This window comes from Amyelois transitella, chromosome 3 (genome assembly GCF_032362555.1).
Source record: "Amyelois transitella isolate CPQ chromosome 3, ilAmyTran1.1, whole genome shotgun sequence".
Classification (NCBI taxonomy): Eukaryota; Metazoa; Arthropoda; class Insecta; order Lepidoptera; family Pyralidae; genus Amyelois; species Amyelois transitella.
In genome coordinates, this window is record NC_083506.1 from 3823546 (window position 1) to 3842888 (window position 19343).

A 19343-nucleotide genomic window follows, 5' to 3' on the forward strand; every position below is an offset into this window, starting at 1 on the left:
TGATGGACTATGCTTTGACGTCATCTAGTTATTTTTATGTGTCCCGTCCAACTCAGCCTCTATTCAAAATTGTTGTTAATATATTATATTGTATTGTATGCATACATAACATATTAATTTTGTTGTATAGGCATCAATGTACTTTATAAACTAAATAGAATCCTTGCAAAACTCCCTTGATTTCTCTTCTTTCTTTACCCTCTTAGTCATTCTTGCCTTTTATACCATTTTAGAAAAATTATAGAAAATTATGAGAAGATATGTTAGTGTATCTCACACATACATACATAGGTACTGTTATAATGATGATAATACCTCCATTATCAATTATACTGAGAATTACTAACATAATTATGATAGAGTGGATCCAAACCAGTCGGAATCATACGAAGTAACAGTGACTTCATATTTAATTATAAATGCGCACGAAAACTTCTCTTATTCTTATTTATTCACACAATTATTATAATATCTTTAGATAAATAAAAATTATAATATTTATTTATCTTAATAAATATTAATATTAATAGATCTACACTAATATTATAAAGAGGAAAACTTTGTTTGTTTGTTTGTTTGGTTGTAATGAATAGGCTCAAAAACTACAGGACCGATTTTAAAAATTCTTTCACCATTCAAAAGCTACATTATCCACGAGTAACATAGACTATATTTTATTTTGGAAAAAAATAGGGTTCCGTAATAATATTTAAAATTAATTAGCAAAACAGCGTTCGCCGGGTCAGCTAGTATTAGATAAATAAGTATTTTCATCAGAATTTTTATACCTTTATCAGTTATTCTTTCACCGAAAACATACCTAAAGTTATTGCAGACTCGTTGTTCGAACAATTTGGTAGTAGGTATAACTACTTCTATGCCCGTGCCCAAGTAAAACAAAAAATATCGATTATTTCCCAAATTAAATTCCAACTTCATACGTACAGTAGTTTCGTCTGTCTGTCTGTCAGTCAGGCAGTCTGTCAGTCAGGCAGTCAGTCAAGATCGCAAAGTTTTATCTTTTGAAGCTCCTAAACTTTTTGATAGCAATAGATATCGGTTTCTTTCATAGGTAACAGACATAATTGCTGATGAATTCATGCAGGCAACATAGTTAATATACATATATAAAACTCACATCATGAAATGTCACGAAAAATTATGATGACACATTATTTTTTTCTTATATTGAAGTAAAGACACTTAAAAGTTGGTTTAAGAATTAGGGGAAGACCGAAAAAGAGATGGATGGTCAGCGTATAGGATATTATGAGTAGAAAGGGGCCAGTGAGATGGCAAGTGGCAGAAGTAATTGGAAAAAACTAACATACCGGGCCGACCCCACGTAAAATGTAGGAAAAGGTAACGACAAAGAAAAATATTGAAGACACTTCAAAGACGGTATGAATATCAAACTAAAGTTGTCAAATTTGAAGTAAGTTTGTAAGAATATTCAATAGGATAAGCCGTGTTGTTTCCGACACGTAAGAATAGAACAACTCCATATCTTACCATAGATGCCGTAATTGGCGACTAAGGATATAGATAGGCTTATAAACTTTGTATGCGAAGGGCTAGCAACCTGTCACTATCTGAATCTCAATTCCATCATAAAAGCAACACAACGTGGCCTTCAGGCTTTTCAAAACTGTTGACTCTATCTACCCCGCCATGGATATAGATGCGACTATATGTATGCATGTATTCAATAGGATTCGTAGTTTCATTCTTCTAATAGGTACTACATAAAGAAGATATCTGTTTTATGGCAAGATGTCACCACTTTCAAGTTTCAGGAGCATAAAGATTGTGATATGCAAACTAAATAATAAGGAAATAAGTAAAATAACAACAAATTTATAAAAAAAAAACAACTATTTAAACAATAAAATTAGAGCAATTAAGAGGTACAAGGCAAAATAATCAAAAATCTCAATAACTTAAATACATTTACGTATTCAAATGACCTTTCGTTTAGCCGTGCAAAAAAATATGTGTGAGCGTCTCACCTCAACATTATAGGTGCAAATATTAATACGCAATTACCAAAAGGTTATCAAGAAGTCTAGACGGTTTACTGTTGAGGTCTACTGCGTCAGTACAGTTTTAAAAGACGTACGTCAAAGAACTAAGAGTATTGATAGAACTTGCCAAACAAATATTGCGTAGAAAGTTCATGTTAGATATAGTGCTTATCTTAAGGTATACCTACCTAGTAAAATAAATGTAAACAATCTTGTTACGTCTTTTTGTTGCAAAACTAAACATTATTAAACCAAACGGCTAAACGTGGCCTTTCAGTCTTGATGACAGTTGGCTCTGACTACCCTGCAGAAGATAGAGACGTGATTATATGTTATGTTATTAACAGTTTTTACGTAAACGCCTCACGCAATGTGAAAATAGATAAGGATTTGCGTGATGGAGGTCAATTTCTTGCTATCTCTGATTTGCATTCTATGTTACATTCATTATGTTGTACGTAAGTATATTAAATACTAACTTCTCCTCATCGCATTTTCCCGTTTGTAATTTCATCTTTTGGCTTCGAAGTATCAAAGGTAGTCTACAAGAGTAAAGTGCTTCATCAGGAATTTAAATCACGGTCATTTTTTCACTTTTTTTCATGATGACAATATCAAGCGCAATTTTTAAATCTGGACCTAGTAGGTCCGCTGCATTTAAAAATGATGTTAATACAACCTGTTGTTGTACCTTAAATAAAATTTAAAAAAAATCAGGATCTTCTAAACCCAGTATTAAGAAATACTGGCATGCCATGAAAAGAGCTGACAATTTTTTTATATTTTAACAAACATTATCCGGTTTGAAAATTTTAATGTACCAGGTAGTAATTCGTATTGGTGTAGTAATTCGTATAAAAATAGTGAACACACATAAAAAAAATTTGTTGAATTATTATTTTTAAAATATTTTTTAAAGTTTTTTTTAATATCTTATTTTTAATCTCCATAGAAGGTCGTCAAGTACAAACAGTGTTTGTAAAAGATTCTTGCATACGAATTTAAAACCATATAATTGGATAAATCACCTTCAAAGCTCCAATAACGAGCTGTCATTCCCTTGTTAAATAAATTGACGCTTTTATCATTTTGCAAAGCTAAAATGTTTTTTTAAAATATTTAAACATTTTGCTTAGTTATATTTTTACACGACTGAGTGGTTTATACGCGCATCGACTGGCTGCACGGGGCGCTGTGATTGTGTTCTTGCCTGTGAACCTCAAGACTTCAGGTCAGGTTATGATAGGAATATAAGTTTTAAATTAACTAAATGCCCTTGGTCTTAGATATTTATTTTTATACAATATACTAGTTGTCGTCGCGAACACTTTTATGTTTTTACAAAGTTATGAATATCTTAAATCTTAAAAACTATATACTATAAGATTTTATTGTCCCGCGACTTGAAAATTCCATTGAGAGATCCTACATACATTTTAAATTTCATAAAAATCAGACCAGAGGTTTCAAAGTTAAGGCGTTACAAACATATACATGCACACACACACACAAATATTTACACCCCAAGTTGTTGGTAGATCTCACTCTCATCTCTTGCTCGGTCAATTATACTTTATTTTTGTGAGAAACACTAGTCTCAAGATCTTACTTTGGGCAATAACTCAGTTTGTGTGATGTCCAGTATATAGGTATTTATTTATAGTCCCAACTACTGACTGACTTTAAAAGCGAACGTTGATATTAGGATTAATTTCTTAAGTGTAGGATTAATAATTTTTCCCGTTTTTTCACGTATTCCATTATTTCTGCTCCTTTCTTTGCTATTTATAGTTACAGCGTGATGTTATATAGCCTTCCTCGATAAATGGTCTATCCAACGCAAAAATATTTTTTCAAATCGAACCAGTTGATATTAGCGCGTCCAAACAAACAAACTCTTCAGCTTTATAATATTAGTATAGATGAAGCTATAAATAAGCTAAAAAATGAATACAATTGCGGTAACGATTCTGACACCCACAGCAATATTGATGGCAAACAATTAACTTAATTGCAAATCGTGACCTCTGAAAAAAACATAATCCTATTGACCACTGCATGATTCATCTATACTCGGACGAACAATATGATTAGTAAAAATATATAGCCTTGGGTTTGACGTAAGTAAATACTATGATAATTAAAAAATAACTTCTTTGAAATCTTTTATTTTTAATATAGAGTCAAAGCTCCAGTAGATTGAGAGTTTATGATACCTTTACTTATAAGATTTTAATTATATAGTAAAAACATTTTAAAGCTCTGCGACCTACTGATAAATCAGGATTTGATGTCAAACAATCAAATCCTGATGTCCTATTTCTTTTAAGTAATGGATTTTTTCTTTATTTCGCTTCTTACTATTCCGATATAACTAAACTGATCCCTAATCAATATATGTACCTGTAAGCATTCATAAGAAAAAACAAAATAATAAAACATAGACTTAATACAATTCAGACAATAATTTAATATTAAAATATGATATAATGCATTACTAAGTGCTTTGTTTTATACTCATTTGTATGTCACGAAGTGTTTTAGCCGTGAACTTGACTCATGGGCAACGTGCTCCGAAGTCACGGATGATCCATCAACGGGTCAGCACAGTCAGCACAGCTTAACGTGGGTTATGAGTAGGATTTAATTAAAAATATGAGTTGTTCGGGCTTTTAGCCAAACCTTCGGCCCAGGTTTTACGTGCTGCTGCTAGAAAACTTTGATAAATCAATCCCAAGGTTTGATTCTCGGGAAACTTCCCTTATCCATATGATATACTTAAATAATAATAATATTTTTTTAATGTGCCGTGTGGTTCCCGGCACCAATAAAAAAAGAATAGGACCACTCCATCTCGTTCCCATGGATGTCTTAAAAGGTGACTAAGGGATAGGCTTATAAACTTGGGATTCTTCTTTTAGGCGATGGGCTAGCAACCCGTCACTTTTTGAATCTCAATTCTATCATTAAGCCCAACAGCTGAACGTGGCCTATCAGTCTTTTCAAGACTGTTGGCTCTGTCTACCCCGTAAGGGATAAAGACGTGATCATATGTATGTATGTATAATCTTTTTCAATTAGAGAATCGTTGGTTAGGTGCTTGTAATATTTTTAAAGAACTTTAGTAATATGCTTACGAGCTTTTAACATAAATTTATCTGTGGCAATTCAAATGTACATACATATAATCACGTCTATATCCCTAGCGGGGTGTACCTACAAGTCTGATAAGCCACGTTCAGCTGTTTAGCTAAATGAAAGAGTTCCAAAAAGTAACAGTTGGCTAGCCTATCGACCTAAAGTAGAATCTCAAGTTAAAAGTCTATCCCTTAGTCGCGTTTTACGACATCCATTGGAAAGAGATGGAGTAGTGTTCCTGTTCTTTTTTCTAAACAATGTGTTTACATTTAAGTACTTTGTGTTTATATATTCGACAAGTTTCCTTGTAAGTTTATCAGCGGCATGAAACCTTTCACCTTCATATTCTTTGAAGTATTATCGTGTACCTAAACGTGGAATCGTTTCCAGATAGTACTCGTTTCATATAATATGTTTCATATAATTGAATTAGGAGATGATTTTTTTCCATTCTACAAGAAAATTTAAGGGCTAATGAGATTGTTTTAATTTAAGTAGTAGGTAATAGTCGTTATAGAGAATCTAATTTCCATCAGCAACATACAACCTTAGACTCCGCAACAAATAGCCGAGAGTGAGACACAAAAGTATCATTATTCCATCTATCTAAACACGGCCTTCGAGTCATGACTTTTGGCTCTGTCTACCCCGTCAGGGATAAGGACGTTATGTATCTACACACGTTGAACTTGGTGCATCTTGAATGCGGCTAGTATGCAGGGCAGGCATGAAGCGGTCAACGTTCGCCGGGGTCGACGCACCGGCCGGCCTTGCTGCCGACCTTGTTTTGATGCAACCCTTAAAATTAGAACTTTGTTGTAATAATTAAAAAGAAGTACATACATACATACATATAATCACGTCTATATCCCTAGTAGACAGAGCCAACAGTCTTGAAAAGACTGATATGCCACGTTCAGCTGTATGTCTTAACGATAGAATTGAGATTCAAATAGTGACAGGTTGCTAGCCCATCGCCTAAAATAAGAATCCCAATTTTATAAGCCTATCCCTTAGTCGCCTCTTACGACATCCATAGGAGCGAGATGGAGTGGTCCTATTCTTTTTTTATTGGTGCCGGGAGCCACACGGCACTAAAAAGTAGAAGTACAAATATACATATCCATACGTACATACATACATATATAAACATACATACGGGGTAGTCAGAGCCAACACTCCTGAAAAGTGAAGGCCACGTTCAGCTGTATGACTTAAAGATAGCATTGATTAGACTACAGCTAGCTAGTACATCATGTGTGTCAGAATGGCGGGTGTACCTCACGGATTTTAATATCTGTTTTGGATTAAAAACGTACCTGATGTGTACCTCAGTGTACCTATCCTAAAAATCTGTGTACCTCCTTCTATGTAAAGATTTTTAATAAAATAGGTACACCCGCGGTCCTGACGTCAGGACCGCGGGTGTACTTCTAGTTAGCATATGTAAGTAAGTTAACTGTATATGTAGATTTGGTACCTCTTGTGTACCTGCAGAAACAAATATTAAATAAATAAAAAATATTAAGGGTGCTGAGAAAATGAAAAAAAAAATAATATAAACAAAGGAACTCTTATAGGATCACTCTAGTATCTGTCTGTATGTGATTATACATTTATGTACAGAATTGTCACATTCCTAAATCACAAAATATATTTTTATGTATATTACAAAAAAATATTTCAATCTATAAAGGTCACATTCTGAAATCATACATTTAGCTTTTTCTTACATTATTACGAAGATCGTCATAACACTCCCATCGCTTGCCTCGGAAGGATACCTACATAAAAGTATATTCTGTAGTAATGAACTAGAACTAGATCATTTATACATAAACATTTTGTTGTTGATATATGTTAATTATAATTTGTATTGTGCAACTTCTTTTCTGTTTTGTTCAGAATGTGTCATAACTGGCCAGTTACAAAAAAAAGAAAAAGAAAATTTTAACATGAAAAAAAATGTTTTTTTACATTTTCTCAGCACCCTTAATATTTTTTATTTATTTAATATTTGTTTCTGCAGGTACACAAGAGGTACCAAATCTACATATACAGTTAACTTACCTACATATGCTAACTAGAAGTACACCCGCGGTCCTGACGTCAGGACCGCGGGTGTACCTATTTTATTAAAAATCTTTACATAGAAGAAGGTACACAGATTTTTAGGATAGGTACACTGAGGTACACATCAGGTACGTTTTTAATCCAAAACAGATATTAAAATTCGTGAGGTACACCCGCCATTCTGACACACATAGTACATCCTTAAGAAAGAAGGAAAAAAAGAAGAAGATGCGATTTGCGACGATAAGAAGTTATTGCCATACCTACATAAAGTCACACCTCTTTCACCGAGGGCTAAGCAGACGTAATAGATTCGATGCAATATGAACGGAAAATATACGTTAAAAATATAAATAACTAGCTGTGCCCGCGACTTCATCCGTATGGAATAGTTATGTTGGGCATCATGGAAGCCCTCAAGGATGGATAATTTTCCCCGTTTTTTTTTTCACTATTTCCATTATTTCTTCGCTCCTAAAAGTTGCAGCGTTCTATCTACATATATAGCCTAAATCCTTTCTCATTAAATGGTCTATCTCTATTCAACACAAAAATATTTTTTCAATTCGAACCAGTAGTTTCTGAGATTAGCGCTTTCAAACAAACAAACAAACTCTTCAGCTTTATAATATTAGTATAGATGTAAATTCACACGAGTTTTCTCTCGTTGAGCTCTTACAATTTATTACTTAAACAGGCCAGCAGAAGTTATGACCATTTCCAGGAGCTTTCACCATCGCCTTTTACTCCATTGAATATTTATAGCCATTATTAGCAAAGGAACATGAGTCGTTAACATAAAGTCTAGAAAAGGCTGGTATCATTGAAATTCATTGGGTGATAAGGCATTCATGTAAGTTTTTGCAACAAGTTAAACATAAATAAATATATAGTATATATGAGGGACAGATTGAAAGAAATTACACAGATTGAATAAATTATTTTTACGAAATACTACTTACTCAACGTTATTATAAATAATTAAATAGATAAATATCTAATGAACTTATTGACATATGCCCCAGGCATATCAGAAATTGTCCATATTTCCTTTATGACCAGAACGGGAATCGAACTCGGGACATAGTGGTTCACAGGTGAGAAACCGACAACTGTGCCAAACAGGCCGTTGGCTTAGGTGTGAGTCCAGGATCGCCACTAATGTTCCTTGTAAAACCGATTAAGAGGAACAAACCTCATGGCGATTAGATAAATCTGGTTAATCTATAAGTATAAAAGAACAAGGATGACTGACTCATCAACGCCCAACCTAAACCATAAAAGCTACAAATTTTAAATATGGTAATCAGCTTAATGAGGAAATACTATAACCAGAGAGCTGACTAGGATCAGATGCCAGGATGGTAGCGTTGTGAAAGGAGAAGAATGTGTACTAAAGATATGGAAGGACTATTTTGAAAGTTTATTTGAAAAAAAGGAAGGAAATAAGAAAGATTTCTGCTATAGCGAAGAAAAAGAGAATGAGATGGAAGGCGAAATTGAAATGTTCGAAATTGTGGAAGCACTTAAGAGTATGAAAGCGGGAAAGGCTGCTGGGTGTGATAGAGTGTCGGTCGAGATGCTTAAAGCAGGAAAAGGCGTAGTAGATAGTCAGTTGTACTGCCTTTTCAATTTGTGTTGGAGAAGCGGCCGAGTACCAAAAGTTTGGTGCAAGGCTGTTATCGTGCCACTTTACAAAGGAAAAGGGTCACAGCTGGACTGCAAAAATTATCGTGGTATAAGCCTGCTTAGCGTCGTCGGCAAATTGTATGCTAAGGTATTGATTAATAGAGTCAGGAATGAAACTGATGACAAAATATGGGATGCTCAAGCGGGATTTCGAAAGGGAATGGGATGTACTGATCAGGTCTTTTCCTTGCGGTGCATAGCCGAAAAGTTTTTGGCCAAGAGTCAAAAAGTCTATTGCACATTCGTAGATCTGGAAAAGGCCTATGACAGAGTTGAGAGGAATGAATTGTGGTCAGCACTTTCTATGCATGGGGTGAGCAGTCTCTTAATACGAGCACTGAAATCCTTATATGAGGATTCGAGTGCTTGTGTCAGGATAAACGGAGCGCACACTGAGTGGTTTAAGATTGAGAAAGGCGTTAGGCAAGGATGTGTTGCGTCACCGTGGCTGTTCAACCTATTTATGGATAGCTGTTTGACAGATTTGAAAGAGTCTAAAAGTGGATTAAGGATGAATGAGTTACTCGTCAAATGTCTGCTCTATGCCGACGATCAGGTTATACTGGCGTCATCAGCGGAGGAGTTACAGGAGATGGTAAACTGTATGCACGAAGCTTTAAAAGAGAAAGGAATGAAAGTGAACGTAAGTAAAACTAAAACACTGGTTTTTGAAATGGAGAAAGAAATGACAGCATGTAATATTTTGATTGGAGGAGAAAAAGTGGAGCAAGTGAAAGAGTTTGTATATCTAGGATCAAAGTTTACATCAGATGGCAAGTATGATAGTGATATTGAAAGGAGAGTGAACGCGGGGAACATGGTGAATGGAGCTTTGCATGCCTTTATGAGCAGTCAGAAACTATCCAAAAAGGCTCGACTGGCTGTGCACAGGGGCGTGTTGGTCCCGACATTAATGTATGGGAGTGAAAGTTGGGTATGGCAAAAGAAGCATGAAAGCAGAATAAATGCAGTGGAAATGAGAGCGTTAAGGAGTATGATGGGTGTGAAATTGAGTGACAGGATAAGGAACAGCGTGATAAGGGAATGTTGTGATGTGAAAGAAGATGTAGTTACAGGAATAGAAAAGGGTATGTTAAGATGGTTCGGTCATGTGGAGAGGATGAATGAAAGCAGGTTGACTAAGCAGATATACAAGGAGAGTGTGGAGGGAAAGGTCGGAGTGGGAAGACCTAGACGAACGTATCTTGATCAAATTAAGGACGTCCTGGTAAAGGGTCAGGTCAAAAGTACCCGAAACCGCCGAGCTTGTATGAAGAGAGTTATGAATGTGGACGAAGCGAAAGAAGTATGCAGAGATCGTGGCAAGTGGAAAGAGGTAGTCTCTGCCTACCCCTCCGGGAAAGAGGCGTGATTTTATGTATGTATGTATGTATGTAGCTTTATGTTACAACTTAGTGTTAATTTAACTTAACCCCTAAAAGGGTGAAACTCTTTTTCACCCTTTTAGCCTTTACCCTTAAATTTTGCTAAAGTGCACAAAGGCTCTATGGGAAAAGTAATATTTTATATTGCTCTTTTCACAATTATTATTATTATAACGAAGATCAATATCTTATTCTTCAGGTTTCTAAGATCGACATCTCTGCTAATATGATAAACGAATACAATTCTTAATGAGCGACTTGAAACACCTGTATTATTAATAAATAGAATAATCCAACGTGAAAGTATAAAATCAGTTAGGTACCGTTTCTTGCATCATCGATGATTCATACTTTAAAACTGAAGATGTACGGAAGCTTACTGGTTGCAAAATGGTTCGATAGCTTTAAATTTTGCAATTCTTAGACTTCAATAATATAAACAACAGTAATAAAATAATAACAACTAAGTATATTTTTATTTTTTTAACCAGAACATTAACAATTTATTATCAATACCAGGAAATTTGCTATTTAGATACCTATCAGTTATGTTTCATATGTGAAATTAACAAATATTTCCTTGAAACCATCCCACAAGTACTAAGTATTAAATATATTTAACCCGTATGTTTGTTTGTTGCTATGTTTATCTCACAAATTATTGGCGGATCCAGGCCCCGAAACACTGCACTGGAGGGTGTGTGAAGGTGGGTGAGGGCTGCAACCGGGAACATGCAAAGATAAGTAAGCAAGTTTCATATTAATTAAAAAAATGATTGATCCTTAAAGCTAGAATAGGTGATTTTTAGAAAATGGAAACCTTACAATGGCAATTTTTCTCGTAATTTATACAATACTTACATTTTAACAAAGTGACGTGAAAATAGGGTCCCGATATTGATCCTAGCAATCATTATTAAATTCATAATGAGAACATAATGAGAGAATATAATAGGAACGGTTCTGCTGTTTCTTCTTCTGTTTTTTTATTAAATTGCAATTGAAGTCTGGTTGTGGACATAGTGTATCTATCCAGCGGGACGTAGATCTAGTCAGTGCGCGTGAGTCCTAACGCTTTTAATCCGGTTCCGTGCGCCCGCGCATCACTCGCTTGCTTGCACTGACTCTCTGCGCCCGTGCGTGTTCTACAATTTGATTTGATAGTTAGGGAAATTTAATTTTAATAACATGTACAAGTACTTGGTTTTGTTATGTGTGGTATCATTTATAGCTGTTGGTAAGTTCAATTTATATTTTTTAAACGATTCTTCATATATATAATTACTTACTAAGTTTTAGGTGCTGACATATATGTTCCAAAATAACTTTTTTAACAATACATTAAAATATAATTTCAAATTATTTACTAGTAAGATAATTAATGTGTTTTAATAAATGTACGTAACTAAACGTATTAAGTTGATTTGATTATTAATGAAACACTTCATGCACGAATAATCACAGTCTATTAAGCGTTTATAAGTAATGAAAGATTTACTATAAATTAATAAGATAAAGCGGGTTGGTGGCTGATCTTGTGATTATTGAACGGCTGTGAATTAAAAGTATGTATTGTACTTTCTACTTCTAATAAATTTAAAGAGAAAGTGCGAATTTTGTGGCTTTGTGTGTACTCTCTATGAGGACCACGATCTTTGAAATTACTCACCTTAGGTTATCAATTATATTTTAATAAGAATCATCTTTTCGTCTGCGTGAAAAAGTGTACTTTTTCATGCATTCCATTTTTTCAACAACAATGCACAATTTAATTAAAATTATATTCAAACAAAAATTAATATATAACAATAATTTATATTAGTGAAAACATTAAGTTTATACCTACAGATAAATTTTCGGAAAAGTATGTGATGGCAAGTCAATCACTTCCTGTGAAATATATGTATATTTAGTCCATCGAAATTATCGCAAGCTGGATCTTTAATAATCTGATATTACACGGACCCTTAGCTACTCGTATAAATACACACAGGAAATTAAATTGGAAATAGGTAATACTTTCCTTATACTACTTCCTTTGATAGAACAAAAATAATAAATAAATCATCATTAAAGTCATAACTATGCTCTAAACTTACTTTTGATACGTACGATAAATAATATTGCAATAAAATGTAAGTAATTAAGCTCATATAATCAGGTTCAATGTTCAAAACTTCATAAACTTAAATTGAAAGGCAGTTCAGTTCAGTTTAATATCATTGGACATATTTCAATCGCAAACAGCTTTAAAATTTATAGTCATAAGTGGTTAACGATAAATTATATTGATAAAATTTTATGTAGAGGCCTCAACTCAACGTATAGGAAAGATAGTAAATTAGGTATTAATTTTATTAACCCTATCAAAAAGTGGCAGTATTTGACAAACTTATTATAGAGATTTTTTTCTTATTTTGATGATTACCTTCATTACCTTGGATGTATATTTTTTTTACTAAAATCTATATTCGTTTTATGTTTGTGCAATAAATAAACAAATAGGTACGTATTTATACTTCAATTTCATTATACTTAATACCTAATTTTAAATTGCTGAATATTCCTAGTCTTCACTGTCTAATATTACCTATTGTGTTAAAAACGAACTTAAAAAAAAAACATACAAAGCCATTGAACTTAAAGTGACTTATTTCTTTTATAACAATTTCTTGTAACCATGTAAATTTCTGTGCAATAAAGGTATTACAAACAAATGCGGATGGATCAAAGTATGGATGATATTTCATTACAAGATGTTCTCATGTCTGAGTCACGTAGTTTCGTGGCTTGGTCCTTTCCGCGATCGTGCCCTCTCTTTTTTGTGATAACATACCTACTTACAGTTCGATAATGGATCAAGCAAAAAGTGCGAACATATATACATGTTCTAAAAATAATCCGTAAAAAACATGAACATGGGAACCGTCAGATGAGAATGTAACTTACCAATATAAATTTCAAACATTAATATTGCGTGTGATATCATTTAATTTTTCCAGTTAACTTTAAGGGATGCTTAAATTTTCAAAAAAATATATTTAATAAAAGTTCTTTCAATTAGGCACAGACTCACAGAATATTCAAATTCATTATTTTCAAGGTCTAAATGAAAACTCGAAAGGGCCAAATGATATCATGTTTCTTAGAAATGCCAACGCTGAGGTTTAGCTGCAAAGCTTTGAAATGAGTTCTCAGGTTTTGTAAAAAGTTAATTGGCCTCACCAAATTACATCATAAATGAGTAACGTCGGAGGTAGTTGGTCCATTACTACACTTATTCACATCAGCAAAGTTATAGCGATGTAAAAGCGGCATTGTATGGTGAACATGGTGATAATGTTGAGGAGGTAGGTTGTTAAGTAAAAGAATTTTATAATAATGCAAAAACAAACACGATCGACTCGTTCTGCCCCAAGTTAGGTTCCACGCCACTGGACAGGGCAATGACTCCGGTCTCGTCCCTCCAGCCGGCACTAGACACAGGAACGTCTAGGATCAAAATTAAAGAACTTATCAATATTGAGTTTTCACTTCAACCTTCAAGCGTAACACAAGACCTGTAAATTTTTTAAGGCATTCAAATCAAAACCTTGGCAAAAACAATTGGACGACAGGGTTTATAATGATCAAATAATGAAAATTTACTTTATGCTTAACGACAGTGTTAGAAATATTCTTATAAATTCTTTGATGGCTGTTCGAAAGAAAATAAAGAATTGGATGTCACTGCAGCGTTTTATTCATTTAACATATTTAACCAGCTGATGTTACTTGTATTAATACAAAAGTCAATTGAAGAAATGAATTTTAATGGACCAAATTTCGAATTTCTGAAAAGGGAGATGTTATTTAGGAGTACCAATGAAATATGCATGAAAACAGTCTTATGTGTGGAGGAAGGAGCGTTCTGTAAGGATCGTAGCATGTAGAAATCCATAGTCTCTGCCTTACCCAATGGGAAACAGGCGTAATTATATGTATGTCTGAATTGAATTAGTATCTGTAAATAATATCTAGCGAGTAGTATACCTAAATCACAATTAGGTATATGACCGATTATTTTACAAACAAAAAGTAAACATTCTTGTTTTTGCTCTCATCTCCCGTAACTCTCTATTTAAATAGAAAGTTCAGAAAAAAAGGTTAAAATAACAAAAAGAAAATGTCAGGCAACTTCAGTCTTTTACAAAATACAAACACTTACCTATTATGAAAAGAGATAAATTATGAAAGTACTTTTTATTAAACCAAGTTACAGTAGGATTTAAAGATCATGCAATACCTAACATAATATTTTTTTAAAGTAAGGTTTAGAAAGACAGACCTAGTCAAGACTAGGGCCGAAAACGCGGGAAGTGAAAATACTGGTTATAAAGGAGCACCCAAGAAACTAACATGAAGAAAAATGTCTGAATCACGTTTTATTTCTAGATAATAACGTGGTTCTGGAAATGCGCCACTGGCACTTGTAGTTGTTTAGACTTATACGATAAGGTGCCCGGTCTGACTTGACTCCACATTGACCTACTTTCATGGTCATCGCTAATAGCTCGCAATACCATTTCACTTGCTTTAACAGTATTAATTAACTCCATCGAAAAAAGAGAGGTGTCATTTAAGATTAGAATTTTTTCATTCATGACTCCATTGGTTAAAGTGTATACAATATGTATTAAAAATTACAGCATAAAAATGTGTAATGAAAAAGAACCTATGATGAATCAAGTTATTATCACATTATTTTGATAACTGGCTACTGGTTCAATGAGCTTTAGTAGAACGTTCCCAAACAACCGGTTAAAATGTACATATACGTATCGTAACTTTAACTTAATTAATCTCGACTTGGGTTCCTTCTCATCTTATCTTTGCTCCATCACTATGCTTTAGGGTCCGGGGTAAATATATTCTTCTTCCTACCGTTATCTAGATTCCATCATTACTCTCTGGAGAGGAACCCAGGGTGCGCCATTTGACCATGGATAAATAAAGTTTTTACACAAAGCGTTATTCCCGTCGGATCTCCGCAATCTCGGGTAGATTATGCAATAAATTCATAGTTTGTATCATTATTATCTATGAATTCTGCATGCATCTCGCACGAGACGCGAGATAAAACGTTTTTCTTGGTCGGGTTACGAGATCAAACAGAACTGCGTATTAGTTATTTTTGGACCAGTCGTAAACACTGATAGGCAAATGTGGCCGTGCTATTATCCTATGATAAATGATTCTTAATTAAAAAAAAACTATGTATGTAACTTGCAATTAAAAGTACCTACCGTTGTAAAAAGAAATAACATTGACAAAATGAGAACAAAGGTCTTAAAACCGAACATTTTTTCGTCAATTATCATCAATTCACAAGAATTAAGTAGACCTAACTTTGGAAATAAAACCGTTATCAGAAATAATAAATTTCACAGCGGCTTTATGACATAAAAAATGGCTCAAAAAATCAAAGCCTTCAAGAAACGTAGACCATAAAGTCGGGAATCTAAATAACTCTGTTAAAGAGTTAAGTGAACCGTCAATATATTATTACTATCTAAAGCAAAACAAGACCAACTTGCATCCTATAGACGAGACAATAATCACCTGTATTAGACAATTCAGATCAAACAATCTGGGCCGGCAGTCTACCGGTCGAAAATTCTCTAAATTACAAAGTAAAAATATCTTTATTTTAAGTGTAGTTAAAGTCACAGTTCGTAGCAACGAAAACATAAGAAATTGTCGAGTACAGTTAGCATTTTGACAAGCAAAAAGCGAAGGCTGGACGGATGGACCACACCGCACCGTTAGGCGAAAGTTGCATGCGTACATTCACATTTCATCTTACTAGGTACGTTTACTGCTACCAATTATTATGTAGAATGCACAAGTCAGCGTATTCTTAAAATAATATTTATCTGTTTTTTTCTAAAGGTTAACTGGTAGAGAATGCTGTTAGCATTAAGTTCACCTATTCTACCTTTAAGGTTCTATTAAATTTTAAATATATAAAAAAAGAAGGAGAGTTTTATGGGTGTCGACATCAAAACTGAACCGGTGGTGGTAGGGACATATAAGAGTAATTAATAGCTCTGCTTTTATTTATTAAAATGCATGTCGCTGGCAGTTTTCTTATTTCCATCAAACATCAAGCCGTAACACTATTGGATAATTTCTATGAATACAACAATTTTACAAACAAATACCTACATAAAGACAATCTTTATAACGCCCATGTATTTTTCATGAGAGGTTAAAACTGCTTTCTAATGCCGCTTGCGACTTCGACCATGTTATTCCAATGTATTTACTATATTTTTTTTATAATGCGCATCACACGCCAAGAGTCTGTGGTCAAAGCACTCCCACAGGAAAAAACATTACCTACAAATTGTCACTTCGGTGTAAATTAACTTAAGACAATTTCATGCAAAGTAGGTTTAAAAAACTGTGAATTAAATTAGCAGTCTTTAATAGCGTTATGGAAAGTACAACCCACACAAAAAGTTAAAAAAGAAGTACACCTCCTTGTTAAGCTATTTATTGAATGAATTAAGCAATTCACACTTTTTTGGTTTAATCGTTAGAAGTATAATAGTCCTTAAATCCAAGACACCATTAGAATGAAATTGAAAATGTTCCTATCCAGTCGATGTGCCATATTTCCTTTATTAAGGCCAAAATTCACGGGACGGAATCTTTAAAAATAACAATATAGAACAAGATCACGCAAAATGTCTTATATAGGTACCTACTTATATAAGACATTTTTCAAGATTATATCAGGAATCACAAGTCGCAAGCTTTCATAAAAAAATGTTTTAATAGAATTTTTTTAAGTGGTAGGTGTCGATGCCAATTTGTAAAGGCTAAAATACTTCCTTATTATTAAAATTGCACACGTTTCGCACGATTCTTTTAAACTACGAAATAAATTCTAACTCTACTTACATATCGTTTTTTTTAATTGAAAGTTCCTGAAATAACTTTGGGACTTCCGTAGATTTTATCTCAACATAGCTATAGCTAATCCCAAAAAGGTATTAAATAAAACACTTTATTCCACTAAATCTTACGGAATGCAAATCTAAACATTGAAACATCTTAGGTATAAAAAAACAGTAAACTCAGCAATAATTTGAAAACGTCAAGTTATTTAAATTTGAATACTTCAAAATAATTTTTTTAAGAGTTACGGGCGTTCCCATAAAATTACCTGTGCATGTAATGGGCTATAACCGGACCGGAGCCTTCTGCAAACGATTACTGATATCATAAAATACAACTTATACAAAGATTAAAACTGACTGAGTACTAACATGTTTTGACATTAACGATGCAAGGTAGGTATCTTTGAAAAGAAGTACGTAGAAAAATCAATTAAAAGACCGGTTCCATATCTCATGCTAGTCTGGGAACAAAGAAAAATTGTCGGCCAATTGCTTCTTACATTCATCTACATTGAACTATACTATACAATTTTTTTCTTATGTAGACAATGTGCATACGATCATGATTAAAATGTCAGGGATCTATATTTGTAAATTGACGTTCAAAAAATGCTGCAGTGTAGTTTGTTCCGCCGCTACACATGTGCTTTGGAAGCGGTAGATATAATTAAAGTGACGTGACGTCAATAAGTGATACCTTGTTTCCAATTATGAAAATAAATCTATTCTATTTAAACAATTAACTACACCTCTTTACCGAAGGAAAGTGTCTTAAAATTTACGTAACGTTTAAGGCTGTACGTCTTTCCACTTGCCATGATCCCTGTATACTTCGTTCCCTTTTTAAGCCCATCATGGGCTAGAGACCTCTTCAAAACTTATTTTTCCATCCTAAACTTAACAGCAGACGTGATATGTAGGTATAAAGTAGGTATAAAAAGGTCACAGAGATACATATAAACTGAATTTGATTTTCAGTGGGATCAAGTCATTTCTTTAATAGACACCGCTGCGCTGGTTCTAACATCTTTTAAGACTGATAATACCTACAAAAACAAATGATAAAAGTTGACCATTAACCAATAAACTAGGGACTGAATAGGTGTTTGACCTAACAAGGAAAGCGTCTAGCCTAGTGCAATCTACGAATTATCTTTATAGGCGACGCATGCGCAGAGTGCATGCTAGCGATCTCTAAGTAGATAATGCGACCAATACATACTTGATTTCATTCGCTTGGAATAGAAGCTTGTGATCATTTAAAACCACGACCAACTTTTTAGTGATAGAAATATATAGAAAGGCTTTGTTTTAGTTGTTTCTGTCTCTCAGTCTATATCTGTATTTTTATGATGTATTTATAAAAACTTAACTATGAAATATTGTATAATGCTGAATCGTTTTGTGAAATATGTATCCTAAGCTACTGTTATAATTTTGTTTTTTTTATAAAATTTGTTAGACAGACCATGATTCTCATACCCACGGTTCTCCACGTGACCTAAACCACACACGTTCATTGTTACAGAGGGGCGTCCTAAATGGCAATTCTTACCACCAGTTCCCGGCTACGTCCCCGTCTACATCAGGACCGGAGACACGCCGCTTGAGGAAATCAATCCTGACCTGGCCGAAGCGTTCCACGCTCTCCCTGCGGGTCGCAGCGTCGGGAAAGAACTGGAAGCAGCGGTCGAAATACCTGAACAGTCCGACCAACCACAGCCAGAAATACCTGAATCCCCACTACCACAAGAGAGCATCGACCGCCGACCGTACGAAAAGAAAATCCTAGAGAAAAAGAAAAAAGCCAGCTTCGAAATCACGAAACCGATCGAACGTAGATAGAGGGCGCTGATAGTCTAAATGTACTTAAGTTTTTTTTTTTTAATCGAGTAATCGAGTCTTAAGCTTGCCATTCGCTTTGATATTATTTATTATGTGACAAACTGATGTAATATTGAAGTAAATAATTTATTTCTCTGACAGGTTTTAACTTATTCAATAATAATAACTTATCCCTTTTCCCGTCAGACAGAAGCTTTTCATTTGGTTTCTGTCCCCTTTTACTTTTTTTATTTTCGCTGAGT

The 19343-nt window shown here is 34.0% G+C and overlaps 1 protein-coding gene across 1 annotated transcript; it reads left to right on the forward strand.

Annotated features, from left to right (window-relative positions):
* The first annotated feature begins 11383 nt into the window (after nucleotides 1–11383).
* On the forward strand, nucleotides 11384–19239 carry LOC106133470 (uncharacterized). Its single transcript, XM_013333202.2, has 2 exons — nucleotides 11384–11546; nucleotides 18785–19239. Exons 1-2 carry the CDS (start codon nucleotides 11498–11500, stop codon nucleotides 19099–19101), a joined length of 366 nt encoding a protein of 121 aa, XP_013188656.2. The 5' UTR covers nucleotides 11384–11497; the 3' UTR covers nucleotides 19102–19239.
* Nucleotides 19240–19343: the final 104 nt, after the last annotated feature.